The 26,399-nt window shown below is 34.8% G+C and overlaps 3 protein-coding genes and 1 long non-coding RNA gene across 4 annotated transcripts; 3 read left to right on the forward strand and 1 right to left on the reverse strand.

The window, feature by feature from the left end:
* The first annotated feature begins 3,511 nt into the window (after positions 1–3,511).
* On the forward strand, positions 3,512–8,857 carry LOC120266404 (serine/threonine-protein kinase Nek2-like). The gene is given in 16 exon segments (XM_039274027.1): positions 3,512–3,724; positions 3,892–4,015; positions 4,122–4,188; positions 4,526–4,591; positions 5,456–5,502; positions 5,592–5,637; positions 5,747–5,827; positions 5,906–5,948; positions 6,044–6,093; positions 6,163–6,244; positions 6,326–6,375; positions 6,676–6,749; positions 6,864–6,915; positions 7,028–7,351; positions 7,353–7,493; positions 8,012–8,857. Coding segments are annotated over 15 exon segments (1,875 nt in total). The 5' UTR covers positions 3,512–3,724; positions 3,892–3,929; the 3' UTR covers positions 8,678–8,857.
* Positions 8,858–9,392: 535 nt separating this feature from the next.
* Positions 9,393–12,109, forward strand: LOC120267740 (60S ribosomal protein L4-like). The gene is made up of 2 exons (XM_039275419.1): positions 9,393–10,567; positions 11,703–12,109. The coding sequence occupies exons 1-2, from the start codon at positions 9,467–9,469 to the stop codon at positions 11,817–11,819; spliced, it is 1,218 nt and encodes a 405-aa protein (XP_039131353.1). The 5' UTR covers positions 9,393–9,466; the 3' UTR covers positions 11,820–12,109.
* A 1,002-nt stretch (positions 12,110–13,111) lies between these two features.
* On the forward strand, positions 13,112–19,670 carry LOC120266943 (RNA-binding protein 47-like). The gene is made up of 12 exons (XM_039274603.1): positions 13,112–14,431; positions 15,695–15,784; positions 15,922–16,158; positions 16,648–16,869; positions 16,960–17,071; positions 17,729–17,887; positions 18,492–18,553; positions 18,640–18,716; positions 18,812–18,888; positions 18,967–19,007; positions 19,199–19,247; positions 19,354–19,670. The coding sequence occupies exons 1-12, from the start codon at positions 13,223–13,225 to the stop codon at positions 19,356–19,358; spliced, it is 2,340 nt and encodes a 779-aa protein (XP_039130537.1). The 5' UTR covers positions 13,112–13,222; the 3' UTR covers positions 19,359–19,670.
* Positions 19,671–20,049: 379 nt separating this feature from the next.
* On the reverse strand, positions 20,050–22,644 carry LOC120266651. The gene is made up of 4 exons (XR_005538219.1): positions 22,448–22,644; positions 20,566–20,619; positions 20,412–20,456; positions 20,050–20,316 (listed from the first exon to the last, which is right to left on the reverse strand). It is a non-coding gene; the product is annotated as an uncharacterized LOC120266651 (long non-coding RNA).
* Positions 22,645–26,399: the final 3,755 nt, after the last annotated feature.

Genomic DNA, 26,399 nt, shown 5'->3' on the forward strand with positions numbered 1-26,399 from the left:
GTAACTAAGGGAATTAATTGTTTGTTCTCTTTGTCAACTTGTTATAGTTCACCAAGTATCACTAAAACTTAATGTTTCATTGTTTTATCAGATCTTTTATTTTCTCCAATTTTCTCTTTTAATGCAAACACTTTCTCTTAGTCCAAAGCGATCACGTGCAAACCATGTGCATAAAAACTCCAAAAAAAGGCCAAGTAGTTCCCACTTGCAAGCACTAATGAACTTGTTTTTAGAAGGACAAAACATAATTATAAATGAACAAAATGGGTTGCCTTTCATATTAAGCACACATTGAACTCAAATATTTAAGAAAAATTTATTTAAGAGAGTCCTCATTAATATGATTAATGTACATAATAACTCTATTTAATATGTAGTTTTCAAGATATAATTCTGGATTGGTATGTTAAATAAATCAAAATTAAACATATTTATAGTATAATAATGTTAAACATGAGTTATATATAACTTGGGTTGAATCAATATTTAGACCAATATATCAAACTGTCAACATTTATTATCTACCCACTTTTGTTGGCTTAAAAAAGCCATAAAATAATTAATAAGTTCATTGGAGTAAATCTGAATAGACTAGAAAGTAGAAACTCAATCAATGATATGATATTTTACAATAATAAACTCTATCAGGACAGCAGTAACAAAATGCTGTATTTATTTTTGCAGACATAACATATCAAAAACTTGGTACACTTTGTCCAAAAAAATAATAATAAATTTGGTGCAATGCACAAAGCCTAAAGATAGAAATTTTCAATTAAAAAATATGTAGTGAAAGAGGGAGGACAGAAGATGCAGATGAGGGAGACATGAAGACAGGGAACAAAGCATGTGACCAGTTTTGTTGGGTCTCTGTTATAATCTAGTGCTTCTGAAGTGAAAACTTGCAGACATGAATCCTCATGAAAGATCTTTTTACTGCTGTGTAAAAACTAAAAACTTAAAAAACACAACCTCACTGTCATTTTGCCAGTAAAAAGAAAAAGTTAATAAAAAAAAAAAGACTTCTTGCTGTTAATTGGTCAAAAAGTGGTTTAATAGAGTTAAATCATGTGTCAACTTGCAAAAAAGAATGAAAAGGCTGCAATTCAACTACTCATACAACCTTGTTTTATTGGAATCTGGGATTGACTGTTACTGAATTTTCTTTTTTTTTGTTTTTTTATAAAAATAAGTATTTTATTAGTTCTTAGAGCAAATTATATGGCTGGGTCAAAATGAGATTTATCATCGACTGTCTTTGGGTCAATTAGTATCGGGTTTTTTGTGTAGATCATTCATTTAAGGGAAGACTCAAAATTGAACTTCATGTCCTACATAAAGTGAGAGCACGTGGGTCGACGCTGAGTCTTGCACCCCACACATGCACGTCTTTGGGGTTTTGGTGCTTGTCGCCTTTCTTAAAAATAATAATAATACGAAGAAAAACTTGTTTTCTAACTCTTGAGATAAAATTTTTCACTTTTTAAATGATTTTTTAAATTACTTTTAACTTGAAATAAATAAAAAAATCAATTTACTTTTATTTATGGATTAGATATGAAATAAATTTTTAAAAAATGAAAAATAAATTGAAATAACAGAATGAATCGTGAGGGGCATATGCGACAATTTGCACCATGTTTTCACTACTATTAATTTATTATAATAAATATTTCAGAAAAAAAATAATTTTTTATACTTCGTGGAGTGGAAGGTGCCGTTTTTGCTGCCGGGATATATCCTCCACTCTCTTGTTATTTTAAATTTATTTTTTAACAGTCTTAAATTTTAAATATTATAATATTATAAATCAAATTTATTAAACATCGATTTATTTTTCTTTACATTTTACGATGCTTAACTGTGATTAACAATGAACATATGAAGTTATTCAAAATAACTTTTTTCATTTATTAGTAAAGATATTAACAGAAAAGTCATAAAAAGCTTAATAATAAGCTGTGACAATTTCAAATAATTTTGATTTTTGTTTTCAATTTATATTAAAAAACTCAATCTTTAGTGGTTAATTGAACTGAACTATTTTTTTTACAAAGTTAAAATTAAAAACGGTAGAACACCCAATGATTTTTTTTGTTTATTGACATCGAATTCTTTTATGTAAAGTATTTATCTTTTAATCAAAAAAATGAGTTTAAATTTTACCTCACTCAAGATGAATGATGAAGGCATAAATAAATTGAGATATTAACTCTATGTCTTTGCACATTTATCACATGTGACTTATTCATATTTCGTAAAACAAGAAATTTTGGGAAAAAAAACTCCAATTTTACACATAAGAGATAAATAGCAAACACATCATTTATTTGAAAATATAATAAACACATGAACTAACTTAATATGTAGTCTTATTTATAGTTTTAATTGTTATATATATATATATTAGTTATTTAGTGTGGTAGATAATATAGCAAAGTGTCCAAGAAATGTGACACCCACGTGAGTATTTTAATTCATTTAGTTATGAAACTTAATATTTGAAACAATATAAATCATTATAATGTGAAGGACAATCATGGATGGTTTTTATTAAATAACTGTTTTTTCTTGATTCATTAAAAAGATGGCTTGAATTTATCTTTATCTAGGAAAATAAAAATATGAATTTTCCTATCCATGTTTAACAAAGCTCTCTTAATTTTTTTTTTTTAACGAAGATGGTAAGTGTCACACCCCATAAGAAAGTGTCAAATAAACAGACATATACATTGGTGCATAAATTACGATGACTTAATTTCATTCACTACGATAAATTATTTTATATGAATTAAATATTACGTGGTAGCAGACATAAATGTTTCACCAAGGCTATATGGACAAAAAAATTAAAATGATACCAAAAAAAATTTTCAAATAAAAATTATTTATTATTTTTTTAATAAAAATATAGACATACATTGGCGTGAATTAATACATCAATAAACCTATATCCTTATTTTGCATAACCTGAAATTCGAACTTATTTTTCTCGACAAAAACATTAACATTTTACACATCAAATTATAAAATATTTTTTTTTATTTCTCACATAATATTTCATCCAAGCTATTTAGCAATGACTATGCTATAATTTATATACAAAATGTTTAATTAAATTTTTGGTGAACAAGATTTTTAACAATTTATACTGTACTCGACCAATTTCTTGTGCTGTACTCCAATCTATTTACAAAACAAATAAAGAACAAGAGAGTTTGTGCTGTACTGTCCCTCATTTTTTTACGTATCAAACGCACCCAATAAAAATTAGTATCCTAATATATATATACCGCATATGATTAAGATTCACACAAATCTTATGAGTAGTTATTAATCAATTAATAAAATTATATTCAAATTTATGCATTAACCGAGGAAATCTAGTCATTCCAATGACATTCATACATAAAACAAGGGTATAAGTACAATTTTTCAAAAAATCCAAAAAGTTTCTCTCTCACTGCTCTCTGGTACTACAAACCATACTAACACCGAGCACTCTCATCACTCATCCCTTTTCTTTTTCTTTTCTTTCTTTGTTTGCTTAGCTTTCTCTTATTCCGTCAACTGTTTCAGTTTTCTCTTTATCTGTTTTAAACTTTGAAATCCCTAGCAATCTCCTCCTTTTTAAGCCACTTTGCCGCCTTCTCTCCTTCCTCACTCTCTCACTTGCTTGAAATCGAAGCCCAAGCACTCTCAGGCATCACAGATCGCTCTCACTGTAAGTGTTTTTCATCCTGCATTTCACGTTAGATTCAATGCTTTGTGTTTCTTCTTTGGATTTTACTCGCATTTCCACTATTTCAATCAGTTTGGTCTAATTTGTGATCTGTTTTCTCATCTTGTTCTCCAACATGCTAAATCTGTTGAATTTTTTGGAATTTTTAGTGTGGGGCGGGTGGTTGAGCATTTTTTTTTTTGCGGGAATGGAGCAGTATGAGGTTCTGGAGCAGATTGGGAAGGGTGCATTTGGGTCTGCGTTGCTTGTTAAGCATAAGGCTGAGAAGAAGAGGTGAAAAGCTCGAGTTTTGATGCTCATTCAGGGATGGTGGTCATTGGGTTTTGTCAAATTGGTTGCTTTTTAGGCTCATGATGATTTTCAACTTGGTTTCTTTCAGATATGTCTTGAAGAAGATCCGGCTTGCTCGCCAAACAGATCGGTGCCGCCGGTCTGCTCACCAGGAGGCAAGTCTCCTTGTCTGCCACCCATTTTCAGTTAACATTTTCTTATTGTTCTGCTGCTCTAGCCCATGTCACCATGTGGTGTTTGTTTGAGCAGTGTTGGTTGTTATTCATTGTTTGATAACAATATTTGTCCCTTTCCATACTATTTTTGAATAAAACGGTTTTAGTAGTGGATGAAAATACATATAAAGGGTTTAATGTTTTTTTGGTTTCATGCTACTAGATGAGAATATATGTGATGAGTTGAGATTTTGGTTTCATGTTGTCTTTGGTGTACCATTTTAGTTAGCAATCAAAACGTTGTCCACACATGTCATAGCACTTTTTTCTTTTGCAGATGGAGCTTATTAAGAATGTACAACACCCCTTTATCGTGGAATATAAAGATTCATGGGTAGAGAAGGTCAGTGACTGGCTTTATTGGTTGTTTCTGATAATTTTAATATTCTTTCTTGGATTATTGATCTTTCTAGCATTTGAACAGCATGTATTGTTCATTTCTCTTTGTTTTCTACTTGGCATCTTATGGATCATTTTTATGTCATGCTCGGATTTGTGTGCTTTTTGATACCACTTTTAAAATTTTTGATGATGACACTAGAAATTGAAGCTGAGAAGCAAAGTTAACCCAAAACTTGCTTGGTTTAAACTGAGAACAAAGACTTAGAAACTTTTATGGCTTAATGTGTCGAAATGAGAAAGGGAGAGTTGTAGTACGCCAAGACGTCCCACTTCAAAAAATTTTCATCTAATTATTATCTTTTACGTGGCATGAATTTAGTATCTCCTTTTGTCAAGTTGCATCTCTATTAAGAAAGCAGAACATGCTTTTAATTTAGGATGGAGTCATTGATATTTTTGACAGGACTAGAGTACAGTATAATACACCCATTAATAATGTACTTGTAGCATTTTCTGCTGCACAGTGCTTGTACTATTTAATAAGCCATCTATCATAAGCACTAGTTTGTAAAAATTATTGTCATAGGACAACGTGAACCGTGTGCTGCCTTTCACCTATTCCTGTCAAAATTTAGTGCGAGAATGTTGATACCTGTAAGTGCAAGCTCATGGTTGTGTTCTATCTGTTGCTGAGTGAATGTGTTTGTAATCCTTTGTTCTTCAATTTCACCAAATTTGCCTTATGCATCTCCCCTGAGTATGTTTTGAACTTGTTTGACTGTGCCATAGATGATTTTGCTTCTTATGTTGCTATAGAAAATTCATGTCACAAATTATTGGTTAATATTTGTATTTCTGCTTTCAGGGCTGCTACGTGTGCATTATCATAGGTTATTGTGAGGGAGGGGACATGTAAGGATTCTTTTAACTTTTGTTACAACATCTGCTTGAACATGTATATTTTGAAACAACTTATCAGTTTACAAGAACTTTGCTTACAGGGCTGAAGCTATCAAAAAAGCCAATAGATCTCTTTTCTCTGAGGAGGTATACTTTGAGAAAGAAACCTATAACATTATCCTTGATCAAAAACACTTCCTCTTGAGTTGCTTAATGATGCACTCACAAAGTTTGTTCTTCTCTTCATTGTCCACAGAAGCTTTGCAAATGGCTTGTACAGCTTCTGATGGCGCTTGATTACTTGCATAACAACCATATTCTTCATCGTGATGTAAAGGTGAGTAAAATTTCTGGCAGTTCTCTGTATCTACTTTCTGAATTTCTGATTAATGATAATGCCCTGTAATTGGTACAGTGTTCAAATATATTTCTGACCAGAGATCAGAACATACGACTGGGTAAGTCAGTTCTGTGCTTTTCTTTCATTAGCTGATCACTTGATTGAATTAATCTAAAATTTTAAGGTTGTCTTTTAATTTGCCATGTATATCAGGTGATTTTGGGCTTGCTAAAATGTTGACGTCTGATGATCTAGCCTCTTCTGTGAGTGCTTATTCTGATAGATCTAGGCTCACATTCCCTGTGGAAGTTATCTAACACCATAAGATGCAGGTTGTGGGGACTCCCAGCTATATGTGCCCTGAACTTCTTGCTGATATACCATATGGTTCCAAGTCTGATATTTGGTCTTTGGGTATGGGGTTTTTGCACCGTTTGGTTTGAAGTCAATCTTTTTAAGAGAAATTTCAGTACTTTTATTTGTTGAATTACCCAGGATGCTGTATATATGAGATGACGGCCCTCAAGCCTGCTTTTAAAGCTTTTGTAAGTCACAGTCTCTTCTATACATAACGCATTCTGGAAATATGAATCCTTAATTGGCACTTCCAATAATTTACTTGTGTGGACGCCGGTGAATCTGTCCCATGTTATGCCAATCCTATTTTGTATGTGAAATAGTGTGATTGTAGTCATCTCTGTGCATTTCCACTTCAAAATTTTGAACAAAAGCCAAACCTTCCCATTTTAGGTTTGAACGCATTAATTTGTTAAAATTGGTAGATGGTTGTCTAGATTTTTTTTTATAGTGATGAAAATCTTATTGAGAGATTTCCTTCTGAACAGGATATGCAAGCACTGATAAACAAGATAAATAAGTCCATAGTGGCTCCTCTTCCGAGTTCATATTCTGGCGCATTGTAAGCCTTTTTTCCGTTTGATTTCTATCTTCTGTAAGCCTTGTGTAACTATTCCATTGACTAGTCTCTAATGTTGGTTCATCTTTATGTGTTGTTCTCTTTTCCTTTCTTCAGCCGAGGACTCATCAAAAGCATGTTGCGTAAAAACCCAGAGCACCGCCCAAGTGTAAGTAAAATAGATTGTAATTGGTTCTCCATGCACAAGATGCTTTATTTTTCAATGATAGTATAATTTCCTGAATTTTCTCAATATTTCCATATTTGTATCCTGCTACCAGGCTGCAGAACTGCTGAAGCATCAGCATCTGCAACCATATATATTTCAAGTCAGCTTGAACTCTGGCCACCTTAGTAAATCTCCTCCAGTCAAACAACCTGCAGGCAACCTCATTAAGAAGATCAGATTCCATGGTGATGATGAGGATTCAATATGCAAGGAAAAAGAGAAAGCCAAAGATTTTAGCAAAGAGAGGTTGTTCAAAACTGAACAAGCCTGCAACAGAGCTGGACTCTATTTGCTCTACCCAGAGTACAAAAGGACAACCAGGTTATGTGAAAAAAGGGGTAAAGGGCTTGTCTTTCGGCGGCAGTCAAGTTCAAGAGTACAGTACTGATAAAACGACTATTGAGAAACCATCAAGTCTGGCAAAGACCCCAAGATACACTCCAGCCAAAACTTTTGCAACTCCTAGAAGGCAATCTGTGCCGACAAAAATTATACATACTGGGCCAAACCGTGAAGTGGTAAGCTGTTAACAAATTATGCATTACCAATGGTTATCAAATATTTCTTAATGCTTTCACAACTCGAGCCTTTGTTCGAACAATTCTATCACCTGAAATTACATATAGCTACTGGTTTCACTACTCTTTGGCCTACTTGAATCAGATGAAGATAATACAAGCTCACATCTAGAAGGAATTAACTGAGTATACATGCATCTCTTCGTCTGCTTTAGACTAACTGCAAATGTTTTAATCTATGACTGATTGCATGCACATAGCATCATGTACTGCACATATCTCTTATGACATTTGATTCAATATTTCCGTTCTAGGTAACAGGCAATAATGTTGAACTTTTATGCAGGTGCTAACTTCTGTGATTAATCGACTTTTTCTTGCTCCTAATGTTGGCCTTCTGTTAGAAGCTTTTATCAGACAAGTTTTGTACCTAATAAATGTTTTCTTAATATGTATTGAATCTTGTATACTAATGTAATGTTTGTCCAATTCATGATTCTCTGTTACCTCTTGCGCAGCGGCAGCCATTAAGAACACCTGCAGACAGATCTGCTCGGCCAAGCAGAAGAGCATCACTGCCTTTGCCTACATTTGAAACACCTGCCAGGCGCAATCTCGGTGTTCTAAATGGAATGGTTTCCCCTGACATTTCAGTCAATGCTCCTCTCATCGATAGAATTGCTGAGTTCCCTCTCGCATCATCTGAAGACCCATTTTTCTCAAGAAAGATCTCATCAGTGCAAGGCTCAACTTCAACCCCACTAAATTGCGGTGATCGCTCCATCACCAAAGATAAATGCACAATCCAGATCTTCCGAGGAGAGGGAGATAATGGGAGTGACTCCTCAGGCAGAAATTCCAAAGCTAATGATGTTTCAAGCCGTGGATCGTCCGAGTCCCGATTGCGTCGGTTTGACACTTCATCCTACCAGCAACGAGCAGAGGCATTGGAAGGTTTGCTTGAGTTCAGTGCTCAACTATTGCAACAAGAGAGGTTTGACGAACTGGGTGTGCTACTGAGGCCCTTTGGTCCCGAAAAGGTCTCTCCAAGAGAAACAGCCATCTGGTTAGCCAAGAGCTTTCAAAGAGACAACAATTTAACTGAGATTAAAAGCTTTAGATGCTATGGTCTAGAAACTGAAATGTTAGAACTTCAAATTCTAGGAACACATCTTGTGCTCTAGTTTTGCAATGTGAAATAGTTTAATAGGCTGATATTCTTGGCTTAAGATTAGCTTCTAGTGGCCTTGTTATAATCTCCCTCTGTGTGTTAGCCTCACATGTTGTACTCTCCCGCTTTGTTTCAAATTCTGCAGTTTATATGAGTTAATATAGCCATAAAGGCCATGCCATTTCTGTTTTCAGGTCTTAATCTTCAATACATGTGGTGATTAAGAAGACTTTTTTTTCTTTATTATTATTACTACTCTTGTATTTACAACTAATATTAAAAATTTTAAGCAATGAATAATAAAATATGATTAGTGCTATAAATACTATAAATAGTGGATGTTTACGGTAGCAATTGATGGTACTGTAGCATATAATGATATTGTAGCAAGTGGTATTATTATAGCAGCCGTCTATACACTATTGTTATAACTGTTTTATTGTAACAATAACCCATTGATCGAATCAATCCTAATTGTCCATTTAACCTTTATATTTGGTACATATTTGTGTGTGTTTTTTTTAAATGTTTTACTTTCTACTTATCCTATATTTATAGAAATATTGGTGAATTATTAGCTGCATATACAACAATAATTAAGTTATAAGTTATAACTATCACATTCAGGTCACTCATCACTCCGAAAGATGGGCAATGTAGTACGATGGACGGTTAAGATGAAATCCCGCCCATCCTACCACCACTATATAAACTCTCCGATCAAAGCCCTTTCGTCTTTCGAGCTAGTTAAACCCTAGCTCGGATCTCGCGGTTGCTCCAACTCTCATCTTCCCCATCTCCAATGGCGGCAGTTCGGCCCCTGGTCACTGTTCAAGCCTTAGAGGGCGATATGACCACCGATGCCAGCTCCTCCATCCCCCTCCCGGATGTGCTAAAGGCTCCGATCCGCCCTGACGTTGTCCGCTTCGTTCACGCAGGCCTCTCCTCCAACCACCGCCAGCCATACGCCGTCTCCAAGCGTGCTGGACACCAGACCTCCGCCGAGTCCTGGGGTACCGGCCGCGCAGTCTCCCGTATTCCCCGCGTTCCTGGTGGCGGCACCCACCGCGCTGGCCAGGGTGCGTTCGGCAACATGTGCCGTGGAGGTCGAATGTTCGCTCCAACCAAGATCTGGCGCCGCTGGCACCGCCGCGTCAACATCACCCAGCGCCGCCTCGCCGTCGCCTCCGCTCTTGCTGCCTCCACTATCCCCTCCCTTGTTGCCGCTCGCGGTCATCGCATCGAATCCGTTCCTGAGCTTCCCCTCGTCATCTCCGATTCCTCTGAATCCATCGAGAAAACCACCTCCGCCCTCAAAATCCTTAAACTGGTCGGCGCCTCTCCTGATGCCGAGAAAGCCAAACAATCCAACTCGATCCGTTCTGGAAAGGGTAAGATGCGCAATCGCCACTATGTCTCCCGCAAAGGTCCTCTCGTCGTGTACGGCACCGAGGGTTCTAAGATCGTCAAAGCCTTCCGTAACATTCCCGGTGTCGATGTTGCCAACGTTGAGCGCCTCAATCTACTGAAGCTCGCGCCTGGTGGGCATCTTGGCAGGTTCATCATCTGGACGAAATCCGCATTTGAGAAGCTGGACTCGGTTTTCGGGATGCTCGATAAGCCATCAGAGAAGAAGAAGGGATGGGTGCTGCCGCAACCAAAGATGGCGAATGCTGATCTCGGAAGGATCATCAATTCAGACGAAGTGCAATCAGTAGTAAGACCGATTGACAAGACTGTCAAGCGCCCTTCGCTAAAGAAGAACCCATTGAAGAACCTGAATGCTATGTTGAAACTGAATCCGTATGCCAAAACCGCGAGGAGAATGGCTTTGCTTGCTGAGGCACAGCGCGTCAAGGTCAAGAAGGAAAAACTAGATAAGAAGAGAACTCAGCTATCAAAGGTATCTGCTTTAATTTGTTTCGTTTGCAACTATTCTATCAAAAAATTTAGAAGTTCATATCTATCCATTCTGGAACATAAAAATTCAATTTAATTAGAATATATTGATTATATGTGAATATGCTATTGTTTATTTACCTGTCAGTTATTTTGTCAGCTAGTTATGTGCCAGATTGATCTGGTAATGTTTGATCCTATAACCTTTTTCCATGTCTGTTTGTCAACATCGGGTTGGGTTGGAGTCTTTCTCCAGATTGTATGTTCAAATTAACTTGCTTTATATGATGGTTTACTTCATCCGATGAATGATGTGATATCTGTAGGAATATTTAGTTAATGCAATGCTGCAAAAGTAGCACTTTTGGCACTTAGGTTTGAATGATGATCTAAATGAAGTATGAGATTGCAAAGTCACGGTATTTTTGTTTCCGTATTCGGAGTTGGTTTAATTTACTTTGTTCAAGTATTTGTATAGTTTTTTTCTTTATTACCACTGTGTAGAGATGGAGCCTTTCATTCTGGCCCTTAAATGTTCTAAACTGTATTTTCTTTTTGAGTTCTGTTTTGTTGTATATATCTTCATACTGTGCTGTCACCATCTGAACTTCTTCCATTTCATTTTCTTTTGTTTCACCGTTCTGTTTTGGCAAGCTGTTTGGCTCTGCAACAACTTAGTCATACTCATCTTTTGAATCCTCAAATTAAGTCAATATTATAATTTTAATTGTGGTGCAAATCATATTTGTCAAATGGGTTGTAAAACCCCAGACAATTCAATAGCTTGCAAGAAACACAAGTAAGGCAGCTAACGACATTTTGGTCAATGCCTCTTGTTGAGTAGGCAGATTTGAATCTTAGCACACAGAAAATATGGGGCACATATGTGTTAAGGAAGCAACTCTACTCCTATGCAGGTCTTTGACATGGCTTGTCCACTTTGTCAAAAATATATATATATATATATATATTGAAGGCACAATGAATCTTCAAATATTATCCATGAAATTTGAGAAAGTCTTCTGATATTCTTTCTGTCACCTATTATGTTTCTTTGCAGAATGTAGCTCTCCCCTGTACTGTGATAGCTTTTGTATTACAAGTTTCTTTCTTCACTCCATTGTTGGCTGCTATTTCAGGAGGATGCTGCCGCAATCAAGGTTGCCGGAAAGGCATGGTATAAGACTATGGTTTCAGACAGTGACTACACTGAGTTTGACAACTTCACAAAGTGGCTTGGTGTTACCAGTAATTAAACTAAACCCTTTTGGTAGTGGCTGTTATTTTTTTTATTTTGCTTGGACATTAGTCACAAGATTTTTTATCGGCTGAATAACTTGTTAAACTGTGCCGATTGGTTAGATCTACGGGCATATAGTATAATTATTTGATAGGGGTCATGAGATTTGGCTTTGAGCAACTATGCTAATGTTATTGCCCCTGCTAGAATTTTTTTGTTTCCTAGTATGGCCAGAGTCGTTATTGCTTTGATTCGTTTCTTCAGTTTTGATTATACAATGTTCTAATGAGTATGTTATATGCATGACTTCATTATGATGTTTAAGAATTTTGATTATTTATGGGTTTCTCCAATGTGTGTGTGTTTTTTGGTTTTGGTTTTTGTTTTTTTTGGGTTTTTAGGACTTCGACCCATGGGTCAGGGTGAAGGGATAGAGCTCTCTCAATAAATTTTTTTAAAGAGTATACATAAGAATTCAAATTTGGAAACCATTTATGAGATCCAAATTTTAATCTCTGACAAAGCTCTTGTGATGTTGTTCAATGTGTTTTACAGGTTCAAGTAAATCTTTCTAACCTTAGAATCAGACCTGGTCTGGTCCATTAGTTGTTTTTCTGATCAGTTTTAAACCGTGAGGGGTTCATACTACATTTTTTGCGACTTAATCTATAGATAAAAAGGCAAGGCATTATTATAATGTAAGAAGTTTTTGATAAAAGATCACTGCACAAAGTTACAACATTTTAAGTATTTTATAAAGCAGTTTCAAATTCATGGCAAAAATCAAGTAGAGAAAAAGATTACTTGAAGAGATAATTAATTGGCCCTCTTATCACTATCAGAGATGTTAGCCTTAAACTTATGTCCAATCTTTATACAGTATCTCACCATTTCGTTGCGCCTCTATCTCTATTGAGGGTATTTTAAATAAGTTAAAATGCATAGATAATATAATGAATACATTTGAAGTAATAAAACTATGTTTTATTTTCAGACTAACAATAGTAAATATTATTAGTATTTTGATTAAAAGTAAACTTATTAGGAAAAATTAACCCTTATATTCCCCATCTCTTTGCTTCTTTTGTAAATTTAAACGTTAAAAAAGGGCTTACAGTTTTTTATCCAAATAATTTTTACAACCCAAAAAATCAAATTCCCTGGAAATATAAATACAAATACACCATTTGATGCAATTGGGCCGAACCTTTTTTAATGGGCCGTACTTGAGTTCGACCAAGTCCATCAACTATGGGCTTAAATACAACCAAGAGTCAAAAAGCCCATAATTTTCCCTATCGACGCTCCCATCCCTTCCCCAACCTTGCTCTCTATTCTATTCTCCTCTCTTTCCAATCTCTCTATCAGAACCCTAGAAACTAAAAAGAAGAAAAAAAGGAGAAAAAAAAGGGGGGGAAAATGCCGCCCAAGGCATCGGCCGGCGGCGGCCGGAGGAAAACCGTGAGGAAAACCGTCCGCAGAACCACGCCCAGATCCAACTCCAGGGCCAAAGCCCAAGCCCCAGCTGAATCCCCTCCTCTCTCCCCTGCCCCTCTCACTGCCGATGAGAGCCATGCGATCGAACCCATCTCCGAAGAGACGCCGGAGATCACCCCCATCGCCGATACGACGCCTGAGATCACCCCCATCGCCGAACCCTCCTCCTCCTCTCCTTCCATGCCTCTGACCTCTGAGACCACCGCTTCGGAACCTGTTGCGGAGGTTGCCGCCGCCGCCGAAGAAGCACCTGAGATCGAGGATCCCACGGTCGTTGAGGCTCCAACGCCAGCAGCGCAGGTGCCAGAGCCTACTCCCAAGAAAACCGTTACCAGAGTTAGGAAGGTGGTGAAGAAGAAGATCGTCGTCAAGAAAGTTCCGAAAGCATCTGTTACAGTGAAAGACGATGTGCAGACGGAGGAAGAAGCCGTCGTCCCGCCGATTGTTGCTGTTGAAGGTTGTAACCCTAATTCTGATTCTATCCCTCAGAATACTAAGGCTGTTGCTGTCGAGCATCTTGAACCTCCTTTGATGGCGCAGGAGACGGAGGTGAAGGTTGAAAAGATTGAAGCTGCTGAGCCCTCTGCACAGCGGCCGAGGGCTGAGGTTGAGACTGAGAATGTTGCATCTGAGGAGGTTAAGCAGGAACCGATGCAAGAGGATGAGGTTAAGCAGGTGCTGATACAAGAGGATCAGGTTCAGCAGGATGAGATGCAGGAGGAGGAGGAGGAGGTTAAGCAGGAGCAGATGCAGGAAGAGGAGGTTAAGCAGGAGCAGCTGCAGGAGGAGGAGATGAAGCAGGAGGAGATTGAGTCCGGGGCAGCGGAGGAGGCTGATGCCCTGCCTGATCAGGATCAGAAAGATGGAATTGAAGCTCAGGTTTCAGCAGGAGATGTGGAGAAGGGGATATCAGAGAGGCAGCGACGAAGAAAGACAGAAATATTCATAGGAGGGTTGGATAGGGATGCTAAGGAAGAGGATATAAGGAAGGTTTTTGAGACAGTGGGAGAGATTGTGGAGGTGAGGATGATGATGGATGCATTGACCGGAAAAAACAAGGGTTATGCATTCCTCCGATATGCTGAGGCAACTCAAGCTAAGAAGGCTGTCACAGTATTCAAGAAAGTTGAGGTGAGTACATAATCGGTGAGAATTAATATGATTTGTTTCAAATTTCAAAGTTACTCTATTTTTGGTGTTATTTACATGTTTAATGATGGCCGATATAATTGGCCTTTATTTAGTTCACATGCTTGTTGGGAAGCAATCAAGTTGATTATGTTACTTTGATTCTGAGCTCGTTTCAGTGATATCAAGGATGTTTGATAGGTGTAATACAATACCATTATGTTTTAACACTTTTTTATGTATTGAAGTTGGTCGCTTTGTTAGTTTAAGCATGCCACTACAATTCCTTAGGAAATTACTCTCCAAAGTACAAATAATCTAGTTAGAAAGTCTAAGAAACTGAGCGGTTGATAGGTTGGGAGTATCTGAAATTTTCCCTATCAGATGGATCCAGGCCTTCCAACCATGTCACATAATCAAATTTCCTTATTACTAAATTTGAACTTTTAGCTTGCTAATGAGAAGTATGATGAGTGTGACTCGGATTTAATGTGTTTGGCCCATTTTTTTCATGATCAAATTCTTGTCTAGCCCATTATTCAAGAATTGATGTTAAGTTGTAAACTTGAAGAACCAAATTTAGCATCCTTTTCATGGGTTATGTCTAGCCCAGTAATTTGCTTTGTGATTAAAGCCTTCACATAATTCTTGTTTTTATTGGAGTGGAAACCATAATTTTTAGATATAGGTTATACGTTATGCCTGAGATTTGTTTGGTTTGTTACTATTTGCTTATCAAATGGATGATTAAACAGCATGTTTTCATTCCTTCTATGCATCTTGTTTTTACTTTGATTTTTAAATTATTTTATTTAATTTTATTTTTGGTTGTATTCCATAATGACTAGTTTTGAGTCAAAGTCTTTTTTAGTTTAGCTCTTTAACTACTAAAAATTGTAGGTAGTGCCTTGAAGGGGGGTTTTTATGATTTAGGGAACATCATCTTGTCATATTGCCTTTTCTTTGAACTGTTTTTAGTGTGGCTATCCTAGAAGTTTATGATGGGTATGAATTGTAAATTACTTCTAAAATGCATTATCATGAAGCATGCATAGATTGTTACTATTCTTTCCTTTGATTCTTTTTTCTTTTCATACATTTTAATGTGAAATTACCTTCTTAAAAATCATGTGGTTGTCTTGATGGCTTGTTAATTATCTTAAACTAGGAACCTAATTCAGGTTTGTTATATGTAACTGTGATATGCGGTATGCTAGTTTCTTGCATGTGTCTTTACTATGTTTAATATGAGTGTTTTTGCTGAAGGTATGTGGCAAGCTATGTGGAGCTGCAGCCCTTGAGGGAAATGACACAATATTTCTCGGAAGTATTGACAAAACATGGAAGAAAGAAGATGTGAGTCTTTTCCTGTCCTAGTGTACTAGTTTTTTTTTTTTTTATATAGAAAAATTTTATTGGAGTCTTAATATAAATTTCCTTTGGAATAAATTATTGACTGAGTCCAATTTTGTTGATTTTATTATGGCAAGCAGATCATTAAGCTTCTACATGAAATTGGAGTTGAGAAGATCGATGCTGTTACTGTTATGACAGATCCTAAGAATGCAGACTTGAATCGTGGGTTTGCATTTCTAGAACTTGAAAGTAACAGAGATGCTCAAAAGGCTTTCAAACTACTTCAGAAGAAGGATGTTTTTGGCAAGGGTCGAAATATTAAAGTTGCTTGGGCTGAGCCATTAAACGATCCAGATGAGGAGGAGATGCAGAAGGTATTCCTGAGTTTGTTTACTGGTTTAATTTTAGTGATGGTGAGAATTTTTTTTTAATGGTCCATGGATAACCTTCAGTTATGGACTTCTGTGTGCATAGACTTATCTAGGGTTTTGGGCTTCTGGTTTTTGCTTTCTAGTTCGTATGAATAAGCTTGGGAGCATGACTAGTAATTTCATATATTGATGAGCTATAGGCCAAGTAAGCAAATCTGTTTGATGCATTGAACATCATCCATGTTTATGGTGTATATTGATAAATGATATTTTAAAGCTACTGTCTTTTACATGAACCGATGTAAAAACTTTTTTGTTCTCCTTTTTGGTCTTTATTTGTAACTTTGAAAGCATATTCACATATGCTTTAAACTTTCTTTATTTCAAATCATCTTCAAGCATTGGTATCATTTTCCGTGTGCAAGAATTGTAGTTTCACATCAGATATTATTTCTATGCACAATTCATTTCTATGCCCATAATTTTATGCAGGTGAAATCAGTCTATGTTGAAGGAATACCATTTTCTTGGGGGGAAGAGCAATTGAAGGAGAGATTTGAAAAATTTGGTAATATTGAGCGAGTTGTCCTGGCACGGAATATACGATCTGCGAAAAGAAAGGATTTTGCGTTTGTTAACTACAAAACTCGTGAGGATGCTCTTTCATGCATTGAGTTATTTGAAAAGGAGGAGCTAATGGACAACGGTTCAAAGGTTTTTGAGATGTTTACATGTATGCAACATATTTTTATTTCTACAATCCATTTCATCCTGATTGCTTTTTATTTTGGTGGTTTTGCCCAGATAAATGTGAAGGTGTCACTAGCTAAACCCATATCAAAGAGCAAGCAAAACAAAGGAGGGTTCAAGTTTAATAAGAAGGATGATAATAAAGATAAAACGACATTTATTCAGCGTGAGGCTTCATATTCTTATAATACTCAAGATATTTACCTAGATTGTTGTAGGATTTATTAAACTATTTTTCTATTGTTTTCATGCTAATATGGAATTAACATGAAGTTGCTTAATTTGATGACATTTTCATGTCTTGTCGTTACTTCTAATCCATATTGACTTGCAGCATTTTTTTGTTGGTTTTGTCAGATGATAGCCTATCATGCTTTTATATGCAAAAATTTAACGTTCATAATTCAGATGCTAGCCTAAACTACTTGGGATTCTTCAATTTTTTCATTGAAAATTTCAGTCTAGGCTATCCCGTAGTTATTTTGCTGTGTGGACTGAATTTAGACAGCAACATTATTGGGTTTCTGGCCTAAAGATATATTGGCTGTTCTAATTTACACTCAAGCCTCTTGAGATGTTGAGATAATTACCTTCTGGTTATGTTCTGACAATTGCTAGTTATTGGCCTAAAGAACCAATAGCAGATAGTTTGTGAGAAGCTGTTGTTACTTGATTAGATAGCTTTGTACTCTTCATTTGTTTGATAGTCTAATGATCTTGATAAACCTTGTTGAAATTCCATAATATTCTTTCTAAAACGTATGTGTTGTATTCTGTTTTAAAAGCCTTCTTCATTTCACTTCTAATGCTATTGGTTCTTTAGGGGATATGAAAATAAATGGTCCATCTAGCAAGGGGAACCTTTATAAAGGAGGTCAAAGCAGTAGTGCTGGAGATAGAAAGTCCACTTCAACTCATGAGCTATTGGATACTTTGAGGCATCAAACACCTTGGAAGCAGGGACAACCAGGATATTCAAGAGGTATAATTTGTTTTGCTGAATTTGCTCCTATTTTTACTTCATATTTGCTTCAATTTGGCGAGTGTGTAAGTGGCCTGACATAATTAGTTTATTGATTTGAGTTAAGTTCGGTTGAAATTTCAAATATTTGATGTACCAAATTGAACCACCTTTTGTTGAGTTTTGGGTTTGGTTGAATTTCACATATTTGATGTATCAAATTAAACCACCTTTCGTTGAGTTTTTCTGGTCTGATGGCGGGGTCTAATCATGCGAGTCTTTTTGATCTATGTGTCTCTGTGAGGCTTGTAGAGTTGTAGATATAAACTTGATAGAGTTATCAATCTACTTCATTCCTCGATTTAGGGGTTTTTTCTCTAATATGTCTCTCAAGAAGTTTGGGTATTTTTGTATGTGTGTGTGTGTGTCAATATGTGTGTGTGTTTGTGTGTTTGTCATTGGTATTGCCTGCAAGAGATTTGATCTGTCAGATTTAAGCTTTTGGCCCCTTTGGTTTCACATGGTTCAAAGTGAATTTTTTATGATTTTTGGTATTTGGTTGGTAGTATACTCTCCTCAAAATAAATATTTAATTTTTGCTATTTGGTGTTATGCTCGATGCTAGGCCCCAACTTGCAGGATTATTCACATGCTTCTCAAGGAGGAAAGCGTGCTTTTGCTGCATTGGTAATTTCATGAATCTTTTAATGACAGTTACCTTAAATTTCATTCCATCAATTCAGGCCCTTGATTATGTTGCAATCATGCTGCAGGGAGATGAAGTACATTACTCTGATTTGAGAGGGTACCCCCGCCCACGCCTGGACACTTTTCCACCTGCAGGCCCAAGGTACATCTTCAAATTTTGCTGCATTTTCAATGCTCAAACTAATGTAATTGTCCTTTTCCAATCCACTTATAATTGTTTTTTTAATCATGTTTTAGTTATGGTGTGATGTCCCATGCCATCCCCAACTCTTCTGTGCCTTATCACCAACGGCCAACTGCTGGATACACAACTGGTATGACAATGGTATGCGTGAAGTTTTGTTATCTGTTTGAGGGTTACTGATCTATAAATATATTTCTATTTTAATCAGGTGGCCTCTATGGGGCTTCTGATCATCCAAGCACCTATCAGGTACCCTATGTTGTGAATATATTGATTATTGTAGAAGAAGAAGAATATATATATATATATATATATATATATATATATATATATATATATATATATATATATATATATATATATATATATATATATATATATATATATATATGTGCTTAATTTTTTGTCATTATATTTATGGGCTTAAGTCTTTACTACAGATGAGACAGGGAGGACCTCCTTACTATGGTGGCAACCTATATCCTAGATGTAAGCCTCATTAGTTCACTCTGATGGATGTCCTGAAGATAGTCTGTGTGTGTGTGTATGTAATTAATAATTAATTAGATCGGGCATGACTGTTTTCTTTTTGCAGATTGACTAAATAATCAGAATTCTCTTCAAACTGTCAGCCTTGATCAATCACCCATTTCAGGGCATTACATTCAAGTTTTGTTTGGCTTGTGCTACAAAATTGCGAGTTAGGGCAGAAGCTTTGGTCATTCCTGTTTATTTGTTGCAGTGGAGCTTGATGTAATATATTTGGTACGATGGGCCACCATAGCCCTATTAGTGCCTGAAAACTAACAACCAGTAACTTTTAACTGTTCTTTTATTGGTTGGAGTTCTTACGCTCTGCCTAATTGTCAATTATATTTACAGTAGTGAAATTATGAGCTACTGTATTATCTCTGCTATGTTTGTTTATTCCCAATATTTCTCTGAAGCATAAGAGACATCCCAGCCCGCCAATGTACGACTGTATTATTATCATCATATTATTATTATTATTATGCGTTTGCTGTTTCAACAGGAGAGCTAATTGTTCCGCTTGTGAAATTGATTTTCATATCGTCAGAGAAAATTATCAATTGCTCAACTTATTCAGAGATGACAAACAACCTTTTGCAAACAAATTTTAGATCCAAGCTCATCGTTTTTTTGGGTTGAATTTTGCAAGCAAATTTTTGTTTGGATAAATATAAATAAAACACAAGTTTCAACCATTATCATGGGAGAGACCATTATTGTGGGAAGAAATTGAATCATCAACCTTTCGAAGGAAAATTAATGAGAGTTGAATATAAACAATTGCAATGTATCATGTAAAACTAATAGTTCCTTGTCCTGAACAAAATCCTTGCATGAAATGGAAAAAACACAAACATGCTCTATTCACAATTTTCCTATGCCCAATCCAATATTACTAAAACAAATATCTGTTTTCAATTTTCAAACACAATGTCTAACATATCAAAGTAGCCAGCATCGGTGACCATGCAAGTTTTGAGGCCCTTCAAACCACTGATCCCATGATGGGTCAACAGGTCCTGTAGTTCTGCAAAAGCCGAAAACAATTTAAAGCATGTGAATTTTTTTTTTTTCTCATTGCATGAAAACTTCAACAAAAGAATGGATGTAGAGAATAATTACATTGGAAGCAACGGGTCCGATCTTTTCTCAACTTCGTTTAATAGCCTGATCATTATAATGAGAATGTCAGTTTCTTGAGATGAATTTAGCTTTGAATAGTAACAAATTATCCGTGTCTTTGATGAATACTTTAGTGTTGTTTTATTTCACATACTCTTTCAATACAGCAGATACTGTCTCCGTTGTCTTTGAGTTCTTCTAGATCTTCCTGTTATAAACAAAACCACATGAATTTTGCAGATAAAAAGCTTACAACTCATTGCAAATCCAATCATGAAAAGTAGTTACATAGTCTCTTCTCAATATAACTTTTTCGCGACCCTAATGATACACGCCAGTAGATTTTAAAAGGTCCAAGGGGGCAAACAATTGTACACAGTTTTACCTAAATAATCAGTGACGAAAGGTCTGATACAATGCATTCATCTTCTTGTGATCATGTTATAATGTAGATAATAGAAGTTTGCAGTCACAACATAAACATCAATTCATGAAGGTCAAGATCTAACATGTACCAAAAATCAAGCAACAATCCTAAGATGATATTTGATTGACTTGAATTCTTTCATTAATATGAATTCAAGACCTTTAATATTATCCTCAAGCAGCTCAATGGAACAAGAACTTAATGGACAAAGTAAGATTCAACTTACTAATATCTTCAAATTGGTGTGGAATCTACAAAATCTCATGAGGAAAAATTAATATAAAACATCAAATCTTACAAGGTAGCTGAATAAAGCCTGTCTCATATTTTTCCTTGTAGTTTACAGGATTATCGATAGAATAATTGTTAAACATCCCATTTGAATAAAAAATAGGAACTGAGTGCACTGTGTATTACTGCTTCCCATGGGTCATAGCCAATCGCTCGTGGATGAAATCAAACTCTAGCTAGAATAAACTGAATCTGCATCAGCATTATAGACAGATAAGTATGCTCTCTGTTCTGAGAAGACCAAATCTCAAATTCCCACAGTTTCTCCAAAAGTTTTTGTCCACCATTTTTAAATTTATTTTGATAGTGAGGGAGAAATTGATCATCACAAATTATGTTTTATAATTAGAAGCGTTTTCCTGCTGTTCAACTATTCTGTCAACATAACTTTCTATTAAATTCTTTAAGGCCAAACAAACTCTCTATTTACTGAAGGAAACAAATCTCACTCATAACTGGCTGGTTTTAAGAAAATCTAAAAGTTAACACTTAATTCATATTTTTGAAAAACTAATTAGATAATGAAAATAAAATCAAGAACAGGGTAGGCATTGTTATTCCACATGGAATATGAACATCAAGATTTAATCCAACTAAGTCCATCAGTTTTAAGTAGTTGTAGATCTCAAAACCCAATCCCATTGCTATTCTGAATCACCCACCCACCAACCCCCACACACACATCAAACAATAACAATAACAATAATAATAACAACAGTACTTTTTAAGGTCAAATTCTCAATGTTTACAAAAAGAACCATGTCACACTCATAGCTACCTATTGAGGCTTGACTTTGCTCATATCTTTGGAAAACTACAAAGAGAGATTAAAAGGGATAAAAAAAAAAGGAAGAACAGAGGAGTAGGAATTACTATTCTGCATGGATCATGAACAACAAGATTTATTCTAAACATGTTTGGATGCTAATTTCAGCATTCCTACACCATAATTACCAAGAATGAAACAAAATATTGCTTGATCATCTGGAGAATAATCAATAATGAGGAATGTCACTTATTCCAAAATACCTACTCTTTTTCCTTTTTATAAAAAGATATTTTTTTGCTTTTGACTATAACTAAAAATACTCTTTTTCTTTCTCCTTTTCAAAACATTTCATCCCTCTGTACAAACTAGAAACTAGAAATTAAAAGAAAAAAAAAAGAAAAAAAAAGAGGGAATCCAAGCTATTGATTTGTACATAGATCTGAATGATAAACTATAACAAGAACATGATAATAAATTTTGATAGAGAGAATGACAAAGAATTAATTCAAAAAACAAGAAAAGCAATAGAGAGAAAGAAAAGAAGAGAACCTGAAGGTGTTGAATCTCAGACTCCAAGCGCTTGAGCTCAACAGCGATGCGGTGCTTGCCCTTTGTGTCCGGCGCCACACCGGCCTTGGGTTGGTGGTTGGTCGACTTCGCCACCTGCTCCGGCTGCATCTCGACGCAGCCCGACGAGCTTCTCGGTCAAATCCGACGGCTAGTATTGTTTATGACACTCTGACCGTTGTCCACCTCTTCTTATCTGCCTGCCTTTTTCAATTTTTTTTTATTTTTAATTTTTTTTAATTTTTTTTTTAACATACATACCCCTCTACCTATATACATTTTATTCAACCAACATGTTTCTTGTGCATATATATATATATATAGGTGGTAATATCAAACAAAAAAAATAAAGATTTATCAGCTACCAAAACAGATAATAGCAACGCAGCATTGACTCGCCGCAAAAAAAATAAATATGAGATATTCAAATATTTTAAGTTCAAGTCTCACTAGATACAGTGGTGGTAGTAAATTCTTGATTGTAAATTCAAGCTTGTAGTTTACACTCCGTGTCATCAAGTGAGGGCATACAGGTTGAATGTTCAATTTTTGGCTCATGCACACTCACTTTTGACTAACAACGCTTATTGTATTTATATATTAAAATACATTATGAGTACAAGCACAACAACAACTACTACTACTTTCTATATAATAAAAGAAAAAGGATTGCAAAGCAGGGCATTCAGCAATGTGATAGTGATACAAAGCCAAATGTTATGAATCTATTTGGATTTAACTCACTATCAACACTTCATTACTGAGATCAGTCTCAGAGGATTCACCAGCATTAAGCAAACTGAAGAGTTTGAGTTTTTGGAACAAGGTGATCATCAACAGCTGCTTCTTTAGTATGAACTGTTGTTCTTATATCAATTGTTCACTCTTGAATGTTGGTACACATTTTTTTTTTCCTGACTAATGAAGTAAAAGCAATGAAATGGTCAGGTTTTATCAGAGAAATCATTAGGATAAGATTGAAGGTTCTCTCTCCATCTAGCAAGGAATTAGACAAGATAAGAATTAAAAGTAGTGTTGGTTTAATTGATCAATCATAAGAAGGCCAACTTGCTTTTTGGTACAAAGAGTGTACAGTTAGGATTCAACCCAGTCTTTCTATATCCTGAGATCATCTGCATTTCCTGCAATGATGCCAATCTCTGGACATCTGAGCAAGGTTCATGAGTTTGCAAATAATCCTCATATTACAACCCAGAAACAACCCTTTTTGCAGAATAAATACATGTAAATTTCTATAATTACATCTAAATTTTATAAATGCACATATAAATGACATTTAAATCTTTGGATAGCTTAATAGTATGACACAAGAGTGCAAAAGGGATGGCAAGTATTTGGATCCTTTCCCTGCAAATACTATACTGCACATTTGGCCCAATATTTTTTTATCAATATTGTTCACGTATGATGCAAATCCTCTTATAAGAGAAATAGTGATTTTAATCTTTTAAAATTGTAGGATATGAGATTAGTGTACATTTGTACCTACCTATTATTATTTTTTTTTTGACAATTTAGAAAAAACGCTTGTCATCTATTTGTTAAAATAAACAAAAAATAAATTATAAAAAAATTAAATTGAAAACAACACATCAAAATCACAACAAATTCAGAGGGCCAGATCAAATATATTGGTTGATTGGCCATTCTTCTTCATAATCAATCCAATGCTCTCAATCAAACAAATTTTCCCACAAAAACTTCATAAAAAAATTAATTTAATTTACAAACTCACATGGGAATCATCAATTAGGTCTTGGAAAATCACTCCTTTGAATTCATATTCAAAACTCAAAATTAGAAATCTCGTCTCTTTTTTGCCAATTTATTCTCTGGTGAAATTTGGGATGGGCTTTCACTTTGTTTGATATTTTCGTCTTTAAAAGTCTAGCTTCGGTTTTATGTTTTTTACCCTTTTTATTTTGTCATTATTTAATATAACCTTATATATGATCTATTTTGTTATGAATATGTTTCTTTTTTATACTAACATAAAAACAACAATTACCACACTTATATATATAATCTATTTATTTATTTATTTTTATGATAAGATGATAAACCACTAATAAATTGAAAAAAATGAAAGTTACAAAAATACAACTTATAAGAAAACAAAAAATATAAAAAACTATTAAAAGTAGTTAATAGACAAACAAAATATAAGTAGATATATAAAGTGGTTATTAAGAAAGATGATAAGACTTCTTCGGTTCTTCCAAGTGAACACGCAAGTGAGCAGTGGATTTAACCGGTACTCTAATTGGACTTTGGTGCACCAAGATCATGTACACTAACATCATGATGAGATCCTAAGAAAGTGAGACTTCACTTTCTTGAGTTGGACACATCTATCAAATTTGACTCTTTGAATCCGGAGTTTGTAAACACTCATACATAAACATATAATTAATTTTTATAATAATAGATAATAGTTGTTTTGTAGAGATAAACATGCATTCATATCTTTGTCAATCCTATGTTCCAAATAATTGCTCTAAGGAATAAGTTTCAACTTTTCTTTCAACTTGCTTCTTGATGTAATCAACCGTTTCTATCGTTATACGGTAAAAAGATGCAAGTTGTTTTTAGAAATTAATTATATATCTGAGTTGCTATATATGTAACTTATGTTTTTCTAGCGTAACAATTTAATTTGTTGTTCAAAGCTAACCCTGCAAAGATATTAATTTTTTGCAATAACCGCGTATACATGTGAGTGGCATAACTCGGCACCATCAACCTATGAGTAGTCTAATAATTTAATAAAAAAAACTAATGGATATATATATATATATAAATAAGGTTTATCCATTAATTAAAAATATTGGATATTTATAAAGTAATCCTAAATTAGCATTTGAGATTGATTATAATTAGGGCTTGAAGGATACTAAAATTCTTAACAACCGCAAACTCCATAACCAAGTTCGTTCGGTTGAAGCTCCATCATAATCAAGTAACTTCTGATATTTTATATAATTTTTTATAGTTTCTTATATATATCTATTTGGTCCAAATTCCCCCTGTTTTCTCTTTAATACTAATTTGTTTATAATTTCTTACTCTTTTTTATTCTTGATATTTTATTTTCAATTGGGACAAACTTTTATAGGTTTATGTGTATATATACATGTGCATATATGTGCTTAATTTATTATAAAATAGATCGTTTATAATATAATTAGGTAAAATCTCATATATAATTCACCTTACTCTTTCATGTTAAACAGAACCTTTACATATAATGGCGGATGATCAACAAATTCCAACTCTTGAAGGTTCACAACATCAACAACAACAGCAACAGCAGCAAGAACAACAAGAACTTCTTGCAGCTAATGAATTGTTTTCTAATTTTAATGATGTACTTATTTCAGTTATCTCTGCCACCCCATTTTCATCCGATAACTTGAATTTATATCTTGATCAGTTCACTCTCTACTACATGCATTATCAAAAGAAAAATAAAATTGAGTTTCTGCAACAACTCAAAAATTCAGGACTAGTTATCATCAACTCTGGTGATAATGCAATTAGTGACTGCAGAATTTGCTTGGATGAGTTTAAAGTTGGAGATGAAGTATGTGTGCTTGAGTGTTCTCATAAATTACATGCATCTTGCCTTCTTGACTGGTTTAAAAGAAATATATCTTGTCCAATTTGTCGAAGCAAGATATCAATGGAATATGTCATACAGTTGATATTTTGTATGAAGACCTTATGATGTTAAAGTCATGAATAAAAGTAAGCATCAATTTGTTTTCCATTTGTTGAGTCTGAAAATTTTTCTTTTAACTGAATTTAGAAAGCATCTTTAGATGCTACAATGCATAAAAAAACACAAAAAAAACATAATAGATCAATGATTTGAACTTATAATAAGTAAATAATTAAATGACTGCAATAATGA

Source organism: Dioscorea cayenensis, chromosome 8, assembly GCF_009730915.1.
Source record: "Dioscorea cayenensis subsp. rotundata cultivar TDr96_F1 chromosome 8, TDr96_F1_v2_PseudoChromosome.rev07_lg8_w22 25.fasta, whole genome shotgun sequence".
NCBI lineage: Eukaryota > Viridiplantae > Streptophyta > Magnoliopsida > Dioscoreales > Dioscoreaceae > Dioscorea > Dioscorea cayenensis.